The sequence below is a fragment of the Mobula birostris genome, chromosome 10 (assembly GCF_030028105.1).
Source record: "Mobula birostris isolate sMobBir1 chromosome 10, sMobBir1.hap1, whole genome shotgun sequence".
NCBI classification, from domain to species: Eukaryota; Metazoa; Chordata; class Chondrichthyes; order Myliobatiformes; family Myliobatidae; genus Mobula; species Mobula birostris.
The window spans coordinates 131,780,904-131,796,244 of record NC_092379.1 but is presented as its reverse complement, the minus strand read 5'-3'; the positions used below and the strand labels follow the sequence as shown (position 1 = coordinate 131,796,244).

At 47.5% G+C, this 15,341-nt stretch overlaps 1 protein-coding gene across 1 annotated transcript in view; it reads right to left on the bottom strand.

The window, feature by feature from the left end:
* Positions 1 to 15,341, bottom strand: part of mtm1 (myotubularin 1) — a 154,167-nt gene that overhangs the window by 113,059 nt on the left and 25,767 nt on the right. The window contains exon 3 of the mRNA XM_072271003.1: positions 12,136 to 12,190. Within this exon, the coding sequence (XP_072127104.1) occupies positions 12,136 to 12,190 (55 nt within the window). The remainder of the gene's footprint in view (positions 1 to 12,135; positions 12,191 to 15,341) is intronic.

Genomic DNA, 15,341 nt, shown 5'->3' with positions numbered 1-15,341 from the left:
TTCAAAACATAACTGCAATAATAATGAGAAAATACACTCAGTGGCCACTTTATTAGATACCTTCTGTGTCTAATAAAATGGCTACATAAGAATATAAGAAATAGGAGCAGGAGTAGGCCATCTGGCCCATCAAGCCTGGTTAGCCATTCAATAAGATCACGGCTCATCTGGCCATGGACTCATCTCCACCTCCTTGGCTTTTCCCCATAACCCTTAATTCCCCTAATCAAAAACTATCCAACCTTCTCTTAAATATATTTACTGAGGGAGCCTGCACTGCTTCATTAGGCAGAGAGTTCCACAGATTCACTACAGTGGGAAAAGCAGTTCTTCCTCATCTCCGTCCTAAATCTACTCCCCCGAATCTTGAGGCTATGTCTCCTAGTTCTAGTCTCACCCATCGGTGGAAACAACTTTCCTGCCTCCATCTTATCTATCACTTTCATAATTTTATATGTTTCCATAAGATTGCCTCTTGCTCTTCTGAATTCCAGCGAGTAGAGTCCCAGGTGACTCAATCTCTCCTCACAGTCTAACCCCCTCATCTCTGGAGTCAACCTGATGAACCTCCCCTGCAATGCCCCCAAAGCCAGTGTATCCTTTTTCAAGTAAGGAGACCAGAATCGCACAGAGTACTCCAGGTGTGGCCTTACCGGTACCCTGTACAGTTGCAGCATAAACTCCCTGCTCTTAAATTCAATTGCTCCACCAATGAAGGCCAACAATCCATTTGACTTCTTGATAGTCAGCTGCACCTACAAACCAACCTTTTGTGATTCATGCAGAAGCTCTCCCAAGTCCCTCAGAAGCATGCAGCAATTTTTTTACCATTTAAATAACCTGCTCTTTCATTTTTCCTTCCGAAGTGGATGACCAACATTGTACTCCACTGCCAGACCCTTGCCCACTCACTTAACCTATCTATATCTCTCGGCAGACTCTCTGTATCTTCTGCACAATTTGCTTTTCCACTCAATTTAGTATCATACACTACACTCGGCCCCCTCTTCGAGATCGTTAATGTATATCGTTAACAGTTATGGGCCCAGCACCGACTCCTGCGGCACACCGCTCACCAATGATTGCCAACCAGCGTAACACCCGTGTAACAGTGTACTTTTTTGCATTTCTGATGCTGTAGCCCATCCACTTCAAGGTTCACCTGTGGTACAATTAGTGATGCTCTTCCCCTCACCACTTTTATAATGTGGTTATTTGAGTTACTTGTTGCTTTCCTGCCATTTTGAACCAGTCTGGCCATTCTCTCGGACCTCTCTTATTAACAAGGCGTTTTTGCCCACAGAACTGCCACTCGCTGGATGTTATTTTGTTTTTTACTATTCAGTGTAAACTGTGGAGATTGCTGTGCATGAAAATCCCAGCAGTTTCTGAAATACACAAACCACCACAGAAACAGGCCCTTTGGCCTATCCAGTCCAACCAAGCCATTCAAATTGCCAACTAACCTGCACCATGTACTTATCCAAACTACCCTTAAAGTTGAAATTAGCTGGCATGCACCACTTGTACTGGCAGCTCATTTCACACTCCCACAACCCTCAGAGTGAAGAATTTTCCCCTCAGGTTCCCCTTACATTTTTTACCTTTCACCCTTAACCCATAACCTCTAGTTGTAGTTCCACCCAAATTCAATGGAAAAAGCCTAGTTGCATTTATATAATAAATAATCCCCTCATACTTGTGTACGGGGTCTTTCTTTTGTTACATTTAAAATGGCGATTTTTGTTATGTTAATCTGTGGAATGCGGCTTTGTTGTGTTTTAACGCTGCAGAGAGTTTGCGCTAGCAGTTTATTGTGGTTTAGAGGGTGATAAGAGGGTGCTATTAGCCAATGGGTGGTTATGTATCGTTTTGTTTTCGGATGCCATGCTGTATGATATGACTGTGGACTGAGTTTTGGCGGGGGGTCGGGAGGAGAGACGAGGAGGACGGCGGACGTGCGGAGAGGCTCCGGTCGATCACTTCGGGTGGTCCCGAGCCGTGGGTCGACGGAATTCGGGTGGTCGTCCGACGTCGAACTTGAGCTCCAACGGTAGCGCGCGAAGAACTTGGACTTTGAATAAGTGTTGGCGCCTTTTTTTTTCATTACTTTCCTCTCTGTATCACATGTATATTAATGCCCTAGAATTAGTAATATCTATAAAGTGTATGTGTTAAAATTTACTGGGTGTGCTGGCTGATGATTGATGTTTGTGATTGATTCGGGCGACGATTGACCCTGAGGGGACTGCTGAAGCAGGTGCTGGGCGGGATTTCCCCTAGACATACACGAGCCAAAATAACGGAACGTTACAAGTGGGGGCTACCGTCAGGGATTTGGATTTTTTTTTCGGGAAAGTTGTACTTGTGGTTGCGGTAAGTGGTGTGAAGATGGAGCGAGATAAGATTGTAAGTTGGTGTGAAATGGAGGAGGTACCGGTGAATCATGCGTGTGTGGTAAGCGGGGTCGATTATCGCATTCCGGCAGAGGTACTGGTGCGAGGGTTGAGTTTGATTAAAGGTATCGGGCAGGTAGAACTTGTAGCTAGAAGGGGTGGGAAAGAACTGGAGGCTTGCTGGATGTTGGTGCGGGCGAGTGCCGACGTCATGGCTTTAGAATTACCCGCGACAGTCCATGTCCAGGGGGAGGCGGGGCCGTGGGGTCTCCATACCCCCCCCGAGGACGCAAGTGAGGAGGTGCCGGAGGAGCTAGTTGAGGCCCCCGGCCGGGTGCCCGTAGCAAGAGGTAGAGGTGCGGAGTGGGAAGGTTTGGCCAGGCCTCGCCCCCATGGGCTTGAGGAGACTGCCGAGTTAACGGCTGCCATTATCTCCCTGGCGAGAAGGGTTGAGGTGCACCGCCCGAAGCTGAGAATTTTCTCGGGAGCCAAGCCCACCCCGGAAGGGGAGGATGACTATGAGACCTGGGTTGAAGATACATCCCAATTGTTAGAGGTGTGGCCAGTTTCGGATGAGGAAAAGAGACAGCGATTGGTGGAAAGCTTAAGGGGCGGGGCAGCCCGGGTGGTCCGCGATCTGAGAGCGGCACGCCCCTTGGCTTCCCTATCGGAGTGTTTAGACGCTTTGGAGGAAGTGTTTGGACTGTCAGGGGATCCCTGGCGGCATTTAGCAGAGTTTCAACGGATGGGGCAGAGAAGAGGGGAAAAGCTCTCCGACTATGCTTTCAGGCTGGAAGGAAAGCTTACGGGGTTGCTGCGACGAGGTATAGTGAGGGAGGACGATGTGGCGGAGTTAAGGATGAGCCAGATATGTAGCGGTTCCCGGGAGGATGACAGGGTGGCTTGGAGTGTACGGCAGTCATTTAAGCAGAGCTCCCCTCCATCATTCGGACAGCTGATCCGAGAGGTACGGGCCGAGGAGTGTGCTTTGGGCCGACCAGGGGGCTCGGACCCTCAGGGACGGTTTTCAGCGGTTCAGGAGGTGGTAGCCGGGATGAGACCAGAGAAATCCAAGGGGTCCTCGGGGGCCCGTATCGGGAGGAGAGAGGCGGCGAGTAGTGGGTGCTATAACTGTGGGAGAGAGGGGCATTTCCGCCGGGAATGTGAGTGGCCGGGGGCGTGCTACCACTGTGGGGAAGCTGGCCACTTACGGAAGGATTGTGAGAGACGAAATGCGCCGAGGGGGGAGGGCCCCCAGGCCACCAAGAAGGGAGAGGTGTCGGGAAACTTAAGAGAGGCTCAGTGAGGGAACGGACTGGAGTCTCGGGAGGAACACGTTCCCAGAAAACCCCTATGGAACCCCGGAACAAACAAGCCCAAATTCCTGATGGGCTGGTGGGACCCCGTTCCAGCGTGTCCCTACGGATAGAGGGGATCTTTGCGAAAGCCATCCTTGACACCGGGTCGCAGGTTACCTTACTGTACCGGTCGTTCTACAACCAATATCTGAAGCATTTGGCAGTAACTCCGTTTAACGCATTGGAGATTTGGGGCATAAGTGATGGTGATTACCCGTACGATGGATACTTGTCAGTGAGAGTGGAATTTTCAGAGGGAGATGTGGGAGTATCGGAAGCCTTTGAGACGCTGGTGTTGGTTTGTCCGGATCCGGTGGAGACCGGTGGTGCTGCCCTGTTGGTGGGGACTAACTCCCCTCTGGTGCGACGGCTCTTGGGAGCCTGTAAGAAGAAGGGGGGGGAGAACTTTTTGGAGACCCTCTCGGTACACCCCGTGTTCCGAGGAGTGTACGAAGGAGTGAGTGACCCCCAGGGGCTGGACCCGGAGTGCAAACGAGGGACGGTGTGGTGCACTCAGGCGAGGCCTAAGGTGATACAGCCAGGGGAGGCGGCATTAGTGATGGGAACCCCCAGATTCCCCGGATTGCCGCCGGGAGAGGCCCTGCTAGTAGACGCCCCCGACGACCTGGAAAGGGAGTTCTGGTTCCCGGCTGGGGCGCTGGTGAGACCTGAATTGCAGAGGCCCTCAGCTGTACAGGCACGGCGGATGGGGGTGATGATACGGAACATAACGGAGAGGGAGATCACCTTTAAGCGCGGGATGCCCCTCGCGCACTTGTTCCCGGTGACGGTGATGTCCAGCGCCCCTGTGAAGCCCACTGGAAGAGAACTATTGGGAGACGGGGGGCGGCTGACCGAGGAGGCCTTTAATTTTGAAAACTCCCCTGTACCGCCGGCGTATAAGAGCAGGCTGGTGGAGAAGATGCTGAAGTTAGGGGATGTCTTTTCTCAGGGCGAGTTTGATGTAGGGTTTTCCAAGAGCACTCGGCACACCATTCGGGTAACAAATGACACCCCGTTTAGGGAGAGGTCGCGGCGGTTGGCCCCAGCAGATGTGGAGGATGTGCGGCAGCACTTGCGGCAGTTGAAAGATGCCGGGATTATTGCGGAGGCCCGAAGCCCATATGCGTCCCCCATAGTGGTGGCAAGGAAGAAAAATGGGAAGGTACGCATGTGCGTGGACTATAGGACCCTGAACCGCCGCACTGTTCCCGACCAATATACGGTCCCGAGGGTGGAAGATGCATTGGCCTGTCTAAGTGGTGCACAGTGGTTCAGTGTATTGGATTTGCGGAGTGGGTATTACCAGATTCCGATGAGCGAGACTGATAAGGAGAAGACAGCCTTTATCTGTCCCCTGGGGTTTTTCCAGTTCGAACGAATGCCCCAAGGTATCTCGGGGGCCCCAGCCACCTTTCAGCGGCTCATGGAGCGGACAGTGGGGGACATGAACCTGCTGGAGGTATTGGTGTACCTGGACGACCTGATAGTGTTCGGATCTACGTTGGAGGAACATGAGGAGCGGCTGCTGAAGGTGCTGAGTCGGCTGAAAGAGGAAGGGTTAAAACTTTCCCTGGATAAATGCCAGTTCTGTAAGACGTCAGTCAGTTATGTTGGGCACATAATCTCGCGAAATGGAGTGGCCACCGATCCGGATAAGATAGCCGCAGTCACCACCTGGCCGAGACCTCAGAAGGTGAGCGCCTTACGCTCGTTTTTGGGGTTTTGCGGATATTACCGGCGATTCGTGAAAGGATATGCGAAAATGAGTCATCCATTGAACCAGCTGTTGTGTGGCTATCCACCTATGGGGGGGAGGAGGAGGAAGGGAGACCGAGGGTCGGAGGTAGGAGGATACTTGAACCCGGGGGAGCCTTTTGGAGTGAGGTGGGATGCTCAATGTGAGGAGGCGTTCCAATCTCTAAAAAGGGCGCTGACACAGGCCCCAGTGTTGGCTTTTGCTGATCCCCGGAAGCCGTATGTTCTACACACTGATGCCAGTCACGAGGGTCTTGGGGCTGTTCTGTACCAGGAACAGGGAAACGGATTGAGGCCAGTGGCGTTTGTCAGTCGGAGCTTGTCGCCATCTGAGAGAAACTATCCCACTCACAAGCTGGAGTTCTTGGCATTGAAATGGGCGGTGGTAGACAAGTTGAGTGACTACCTATACGGGGCCCAGTTTGAAGTGAGAACTGATAACAACCCCCTCACTTATATCCTGACTTCGGCGAAGCTGGACGCTACTGGGCACCGGTGGGTAGCAGCCTTGTCTGCCTATGAGTTCAGCCTGAAGTACCGCCCGGGGAGTCGGAACATCGATGCAGATGCCCTGTCTCGTCGGGCGCACGACGAGTCGGGCACGGCCGAGGAGTGGAAGAGTGTCCCTGCCCAGGGAGTAAAGGCCATGTGTCAAGTTGGGAGCGACGGGGAAGTAGGAGCACAGATGGGAACGGATCGGGCAGTAGATCAACTGGGGGCTGACGGTGACGCGCTGCCCACTGGTTACTGTAATGTGACTGCTCTGAGGAACCGGCAGCTGCCGGAGTTGAGTCACCAGGAAGTACAGGCGGCTCAGCGTGATGACCCAAGCCTTGGCACTATCTGGTACGCGGTTAGCCAGGGTGATATGGGGCAGGTGGAGAAGGCGAAACATGCCTCCGTTCCTCTACTACTGAAGGAGTGGCCCCGGTTGAAGCTGAAGAACCACGTCCTGTACCGAGTCACTTCGCCTCCGGACCACCCCCGGCGCTGGCAGCTGGTCATGCCCGAGAAGTATCGAAAGGCTGTGCTTCAGGCTCTACATGATGATTCCGGGCACTTAGGGGTAGAGAAGACCTATGGATTAGTCAAGGACCGGTTTTACTGGCCCCGGATGAGGGGGGAGGTGGAAGAATACTGTAAGACCTGTAGCCGTTGCGTCAGGAGGAAGACCTTGCCTGCGCAGGCGGCTCCGTTATCCCACTTGCAGAGTGCAGGACCCATGGACCTGGTGTGTATGGATTTCCTGTCTATTGAGCCGGACACCAGCAATACCGCGAATGTTTTGGTCCTCACGGATCACTACACTAGATATGCGCAGGCTTTTCCTACTAAGGATCAGAAAGCGACTACAGTGGCGAAGGTGTTATGGGAGAAGTACTTTGTTCATTATGGCCTTCCCCGGCGGATCCACAGTGATCAGGGACGGGACTTCGAGAGCAGGCTTATCCATGAATTGCTGGATATGCTTGGGGTTGAAAAGTCCAGAACCACCCCCTATCACCCTCAGGGTGATCCTCAGCCCGAGAGGTTTAACCGGACCCTGCTGGACATGCTCGGCACCTTGGAGATTGGACGGAAGAGTAAGTGGAGTCAGCACATCGCCCATTTGGTTCATTGTTACAATTGTACTCGCAATGATGCTACGGGGTACTCGCCCTACTATCTGATGTTCGGACGGGAAGCGAGGTTGCCCATTGATCTGTGTTTTGGGACTGAAGCGGGGGAAATACCTTCGAAGCCATGTCTGAAGTACGTGTCCGATATGAGGAGAGAGTTGAAAAGGGCGTACGAGTTGGCTGAGGCGGCAGCCACCAAGCAGAACCAGCGGAATAAAAGGAGGTATGATCAGAAGGTAAAGTTCGTCCAGCTATTGCCGGGAGACCGAGTCCTCATCCGGAATTTAGGACTACAGGGTAAGCACAAGTTGGCGGACCGTTGGGCAGCCACCCCATATGTGGTGGAGAGTCAGATGCCGAATCTCCCGGTTTACCGGGTGAGACCTGAGGGCGGGCAGGGGCCTGTCAAGGTACTCCATCGGAACCACCTGTTGCCTCTGGGTCGAGAGGTGAAGATGGACCTAGAGTCCGAATGGGAGTTTACTCCTAGTACGAGGACTCTGCGAGGGCGCGGGGCGCGGGAAGAGGCCGCTGCAAAGAAAACGGGGCCGGTCCCCACCTCGAGAAGGGATACGTCATCGGAAGATGATGATTCGGACGTGTGGTACCTGCTTCCGTTCGCTGATTCCCCGGTGCCAGGAGAAGAGACTCTTGGCCCTTCCATCACTGAGTCAGGGGGACCGAGGGAGGGTGTTGCAGAGCCGCCTGTATTACAGCCGGCATTGGGGGAGGAGAGGGTGGAGGCAGAACCCGAGCCAGAGGGCTCACCGGGGCAGAGGGATCCCGGTGAAGGGGAAGGTCCGACAGATCGGCTCGAGGGGTCACCTGGGGTGTCTGAACAGGGAGAGTCCACAGAGGAAGTCCTGAGGCCTCAGAGGAGTAGGCATCCCCCGGAAAGACTCACTTATATAGCGCCGGGAGAGCAGGGTGTAATCTCTACTGCCCTGCAAAGTTATGTCACTGCTTTATGCACCTGGGTTGGGTTTTGTGTTTTACAAGGAGTACTAGTGAATTCTGTTAACGTCATGAGGGCATGACTTTTTTTTAGGTGGGGGGAGAGTGTACGGGGTCTTTCTTTTGTTACATTTAAAATGGCGATTTTTGTTATGTTAATCTGTGGAATGCGGCTTTGTTGTGTTTTAACGCTGCAGAGAGTTTGCGCTAGCAGTTTATTGTGGTTTAGAGGGTGATAAGAGGGTGCTATTAGCCAATGGGTGGTTATGTATCGTTTTGTTTTCGGATGCCATGCTGTATGATATGACTGTGGACTGAGTTTTGGCGGGGGGTCGGGAGGAGAGACGAGGAGGACGGCGGACGTGCGGAGAGGCTCCGGTCGATCACTTCGGGTGGTCCCGAGCCGTGGGTCGACGGAATTCGGGTGGTCGTCTGACGTCGAACTTGAGCTCCAACGGTAGCGCGCGAAGAACTTGGACTTTGAATAAGTGTTGGCGCCTTTTTTTTTCATTACTTTCCTCTCTGTATCACATGTATATTAATGCCCTAGAATTAGTAATATCTATAAAGTGTATGTGTTAAAATTTACTGGGTGTGCTGGCTGATGATTGATGTTTGTGATTGATTCGGGCGACGATTGACCCTGAGGGGACTGCTGAAGCAGGTGCTGGGCGGGATTTCCCCTAGACATACACGAGCCAAAATAACGGAACGTTACACTTGTGTATACCTCTATCAAACCTTCTCTCAATCTTTTATGTTCCAAGGAGTAAAGTCTCAACCTATTAAATCTTTCCATATACAGTCCGTATAAAAAGTATTAACCCCTCTTGGAAGTTTTCATGTTTTATTGTTTTACAATATTGAATCACAGCAGGTTTAATTTGAGTTTATTGACACTGATCAACAGAAAAAGACTCCCGTGTCAAAGTGAAAACAGATCTCTACAAAGTGATCTCAAATAAATACAAATATACAACACAAAATAATTGACTGCAAAATTACTCACCCCCTTCAAGTCAGTATTTAGTAGATACACCTTTGACAGCAATTACAGCCTTGATTTTGTGTGGATAGGTCTCTATCAGCTTTGTCCATCAGGACACAGCAACTTTCCCCCATTCTTCTTTACAAAACAGCTCAAGCACTGTCAGATTGTATGGGGATCATGATAGAACAGCCCTTTTCAAGTCCAACCACAAATTCTCAATTGGATTGAGGTCTGGACTCTGACTTAACCACTCCAGGTCATTAACTTTGTTGTTTTTAAGGCATTCCTGTGTAGCTGTGTCTTTATGCTTGGGATAATTGTCTTGCTGGAAAACAAATCTTCTCCCAAGTTGCAGTTCTCTTGCAGACTGCATCGGGTTTTCCTCCAGGATTTCCCTGTATTTTGCTGTACTCATTTTACCCTCTACCTTCACAAGTCTTCCAGGGCCTGCTGCAGTGAAACATCCCCACATCATGATGCAGCCACCACCATGCTTCACAGTAGGGATGGTGTGTTTTTGAGTATGTGCGGTATTTGACTTACACCAAACAGAGTGTTTAATCTCATGGCCAAAGAGCTTAATTTTGGTTTCATCAGACCATAGAACCTTCTTCCAGCTGACTTCAGAGTCTCCCACCTGCCTTCTGGCTGAGGCTGGTGAAGCACCTGGGAAACAATTGTTGTACATGCAGTTTCTCCCATCTCAGCCACTGAAGCCTGTAACTCCTCCAGAGTTGTCATAGGTCTCTTGGTGGCCTCCCTCACGAGTCCCCTTCTTGCACGGTCACTCAGATTTTGAGGATGACCTGCTCTAGGTAGATTTACATCTGCGCCATGTTCTTTCCATTTATTGATGATTGACTTAACTGTACTCCAAGAGATATTCAGTGACTTGGAAATTTTGTTACATCCATCTCCTGACCTGTGCTTTTCAATAACCTTTCTGCAAAGTTGCTTGGAGTGTTCTTTTGTCTTTGTGATGTAGATTTTGCCAGGATACTGATTCACCTGCAGTTGGACCTTCCAGACAGAGGTGTATTTGTACTACAATCAATTGAAACACCTTGAATGCATGCAGGTTTATATATAGCTAGGACACCTTAAATAATTATGTGACTTCTAAAACCAATTGGCTGCACCATTGATTATTTGGTATGTCACATCTAGGAGGGGGTGGGTGAATATTTAGGCAATCAATTATTTTGTGTTTTATATTTGTAATCAATTTAGATCACTTTACAGAGATCTGCTTTCACTTTCACACCAGTGTTTTTCTGCTGATCAGTATCAAAAAAGCCAAATTAAATCCACCGTGATTCAATGTTGTAAAGCAATAAAACATGAGAATTTCTGGGGGGGGGGGGGGGCGAGAGAATACTTTTTAATAGGCACTATAACTCAGGCCCTCCAGACTCAGCAATATCCTTATAATTTTCTCTGTACTCTTCCAACCTTATTTACATCTTTCACGTAGGTAGGTGACCAAAGCTGCACACAATTCTCCAAATTAGCTTCACCAATGTTTTCTACAACATAACAACCCCTTTCCTGTACTCAATACATTGACTTATGAAGGCCAATGTGCCTAAAGCTTTCTTTACGACCCTATCAACCTGTGACATCACTTTCCAGGAATTAGGGACCTGCATTCCCTGATACTTTTGTCCTACTGCACTCAATGCCACAACGATCACTGTGAAAGACCGACCCTGGTTTGTCCTACTGATGCTACCTACATGTACAGAGCCATGCTGACTATCCTTAATCAGTCCATGACTATACTCATATATCCGGTCCCTTAGAATACCTTCCAATAACTTTCTCACTACTGATGTCAGGCTCACCAGCCTATAATTTTTTATTATTTTTAGAGAATCACAGTGGCTATCCTTCAATCCTTCGGCACCTCACCTGTTGTTAAGGATAATTTAAATATCTCTGCTCAGACACCGGCGATTTTTGCACTTGCCTCCCACAGGGTCCGAGGGAACATCTTGTCAGGCCCTGGGGATTTATCCATCCTACTTTGCCTCAAAACAGCAAACACCTTGTCCTTTGTAACCTGTATAGAATCCATGAAGTTGATGCCTTTTTGCCTTTCTTCTATAGTTTGTACCCATCTCCTAAATACAGATGCAAAAAAAATGCATTTAAGATCTCCCCCATTTATTTGGCTCCACACATGGATTACCATTCTGATCTTCGAGAGGACCAATATAGTCCCTTGAAATGCTTTTGCTCTTAACACATCTCTAGAATCCCTTAGGATTCTTCTTCACCTTGTCTGCTAAGGCAACTTCATGCCTTCTTTTAGTCCTCCTGATTTATTTCTCAAGTGTTCTCTTTCATTTCTTATACTCCATAAGCATCTCATTTGTTCCTACCCACCTATACCTATTGTGCACCTCCTTTAGTTTCAAAATATTCATCTACACAAACTTTTGTCACCTGCCCTGTCTCATTCCTTAAAAGCAGATCACTGGGACTTTCATGTACTGATGAAAGAAACTTTCCTGAACACATTTGACAAACTCACTCTCATCTACAGTAATCCTTTTACAGTATGGAATTCCCAGTCAATGTGTGGAAAGTTAAAGTCACCTACTATAACATTATGCTTCTTGCAACAGTTCGTTATCCCTCTACAAATTTGTTCCTCTAAATCCCTCAGACTGTTGGGTAGTCTGTAACATAGCCCTATTAATGTGGTCATACCTTTCTTATGACTCAGTTCCACCCATAATGCCTCACAGGTGACTTCTCCAGTCTGTCCTGACTGAGCACTGCCCTGAGATTTTCCTTGGCTAGTAACACCACTCCTCCTCCATTAATCCCTCCCACTCTGTCTAAAACAACTGAACCCTGGAATATTGACCTGCCAGTCCTGCTCCTCCTGCAACCAAGTTTCACTCATAATTCCATGTGTTGATCCATGCCCTGTGCTCATCTGCCTTTCCTACGATATTTCTTGCATTGATATATATGGAGTTAAGGACATTGTAATCACTTACAGCAAGTAGATTTGCTTTAGACAAAAATTACAGCATATGTCATCTTACCTGTACTTTTAATATCTTCTCCTGGTAATAGTGGTACCTCCTCTGCTTGCTGTGCCTGAAAAGAAAAGCCAAATTAATCCCTTAAATTCTATTTAACTAAAAGACATACACTGCAATGATTAGTAGCTCTGGTCATCCCACAGCATAAGCAAAGCATATTCACAACCAATATAAATCCTAGAACTTCACAACTATCAAAATTCAGTTGAGCACTTTTTGCACTTTTGAGATGAGGTTGTGAATGTCAATGTTTATTTTCTCCAAACATTCCATTACCATAAACATAATACTCAGTTATTTCTTCATATCACAGCTCACCACAAAATGTTGCAAATGGATTTTAAGAACTGACAGCATCCAGCTTGGATCTCCATTTATTATGCATATTCTGAAAGCTCATTAACTAATTAACCCATAAATAATAATCACAGAATAAACTTTATATCACCTTTGGAAACACTCAGCAGGTGAGGCAACATTGGTGGAGAGAGAAATAGAGTTAATGTTTCAGGTCGAAGATATTTCATCCGAACTAAGTTAGAAAATGATTGTGCTTTAAATTACTGGGTGGGAAGGGAGCAAAAGCTATGTTTGTGATAGGGTGGAGTTCAAAACAATCTGAATGATGTATGATATTGGTCCCGGCCAAGAGAAGATGACGTGTTGAATGTTTTTAATTTTTAGCAAAGCAGTTTGGTAATGAAGTGGAACAGGTTGCGTTTTGTTGTTGCTGGTTGTTATCATTTCTTACCACTCTCTAAAACCGATGATCAACTCAAGTCTTTAACTTTCTCACTACCACTTCCACACATGACTCATGCTCAACATGTTAAATTAACTGTTTCTATCTGCACCACTGCGGCCTGAACAACTGATTATTCAGCAGCATTTCAATTTTACTTCTGCATTTATAAGCTGGAGCTGAAGAATGGGACCTTACCAGCTATTTTTAATCATGTATTTGGCTTCCCAGATTCTGTGCAAGAATCATCACAGAATCAGAATCAAGCTTAATATCAGTGCCATAAGCCATGAAATGTCTTTTTTGCAGCAGCAGTACATTGCAATACATTAAAAATACTATAAATTACAAAATATACATACAAGACCATAAGATGTAGGAGCAGGATTAGGCCATTTGGCCCATCAAATCTGCTCCGCAATTTCATTATGGCTGATTCAATTTTCCTCTCAGCCCGAATCTCCTGCCTTCTCCCCATATTCCTTCATGCCCCAACCAATCAAGAATCTATCAACCTTTGCCTTAAATATACAGAAAGACTTTGTCTCCACAGCTGCCTGTGGCTAAGAAATCCACAGATTCACCACTCTGGCAAAAGAGATCATTGGGATCTCTTCTGGGGGAGGTGTGTGCCCTGTTCAAAAGTGACGGGTTGCAGCTGAACCTTAGGGGAACAAATATTCTCATGGGCAGGTTTGTTAGAGCTGTTGGGGTGGGATTAAACTAATTTGGCAGAGGGGGTGGGAACCGGAGTGAAGGGACTCAGGATCGGACGGATGGTAAAAATGCAAAGATAAGATGCCAGGAAGGGCAGGCAGATGACAGGACATAATTGCAGCCAGCAGGGTGAGTATTCATGTATCAGTGCATTAGGGATGCAGAATCAAAAAGGGTAGCAAATGCAGCATTAAAAATGTTATATCTCAGTCCACGGAGTATAAGAAATTAGGGGGATGATCTTGTGCAATATTACAGACTGTCAGGCATGATGTTGTGGCCATCACTAAATCATGGGTGAAGAATGGTTGTAGATGAGAGCTGAATGTCCAAGGTTACATGTTGTATTGGAGGGATAGGAAGGTCGACAGAGGGGGTTAAAAAAAAAACAGCGTCAAATCAGGAGAAAGATGTGACATAGGATCGGAAGATGATGAATCCTTGTGGGGTGAGTTAAGAAACTGCAAGGGTAAAAGGACCCTGATGGCAGTTATATACAGGCTCCCAACAGTAGCTGGGATGTGGCCCACAGATTACAACAGGAAATAGAAAAGGCACGTCAAAAGGGCACTGTTATGATGGTCATGGGAGATTTCAACATACAGGTTGATTGGGAAAATCAGGTTAGAAGGGAATGAGATTGTTGAATGCCTGCAAGATGGCTTTTTAGAGCAGTTTGTTGTTGAGCCTACTAGAGCTATACCTGATTAGGTGTTATGTAATAAACCGGAGGTGATTAGGAAGCTTAAGTTTAAAGAACCCTCAGCAGGCAGTGATCACCACATGACTGAGTTCACTTGAAATTTGACAGGGAGAAAGTAAGGTCTGATGTCGCAGTGTTTCAGTGGAGTAAAGGAAATTACAGTGGTATGAGAGAGGAGTTGGCCAAAGTAAATTGGAAGGAGATGCTGGCAGGGATGACAGCAGAGCAGTAATGGCTTGAGTTTCTAGGAAAAAAGACGAAGGTGCAGGATAGATGTATTCCAAAAACAAAGAAATACTCTAATAGCAAAATAGTACAACTGTGGCTGACAAGGGAAGTGAAAGCTAATGTAAAAGCAAATGAGAGAGAATATAACAAAGCAAAAATTAGTGCAAAGACAGAGGATTGGGAAGGTTTTAAAACCCTACAGACAGCAACTAAAAGAATCATTAGGAGGGAAAAGACGAAATATGAAAGTAAGCTAGCAAAAAGTACCAAAATGGACAGTAAAAGCTTTTTCAAGTATGTAAAAATTAAAAAGGAGATGAGAGTGGATATAGGACCGCTAAAAAAAGAGGCTAGAGAAATAATAATGGGGGACAAGTAGATAGCAAATGAACTAAATGAGCATTTTGCATCAGTCTTCACTGTGGAAGACACTAGCAGTGTGCCAGATGTTGAAGGGCTAGAGAGAAGTGAAGTGAGTACGATTGCTATTACAAGGGAGAAGGTGCTCAAAAAGCTGAAAGACCTACGGATTCATAAGTCACCTGGACCAGATGAACTGCACCCTCAGGTTCTGAAAGACGTAGCGATAGAGATTGTGCAGGCATTAGTAATGATCTTTCAAAAATCATTGGACTCTCTGGCATGGTATCAGAGGGTAGGAAAATTGCAAATCTCACTCCACTCATTAAGAAAGGAGGAAGGCAGCAGAAAGAAAATTATAGATCAGTTAGTCTGACCTCAGTGGTTGGGAAGATGTTGGAGTCAATTGCTAAGGATGAGGTTATGAAGTACTTGGTGACAGAGGACAAGATAGGA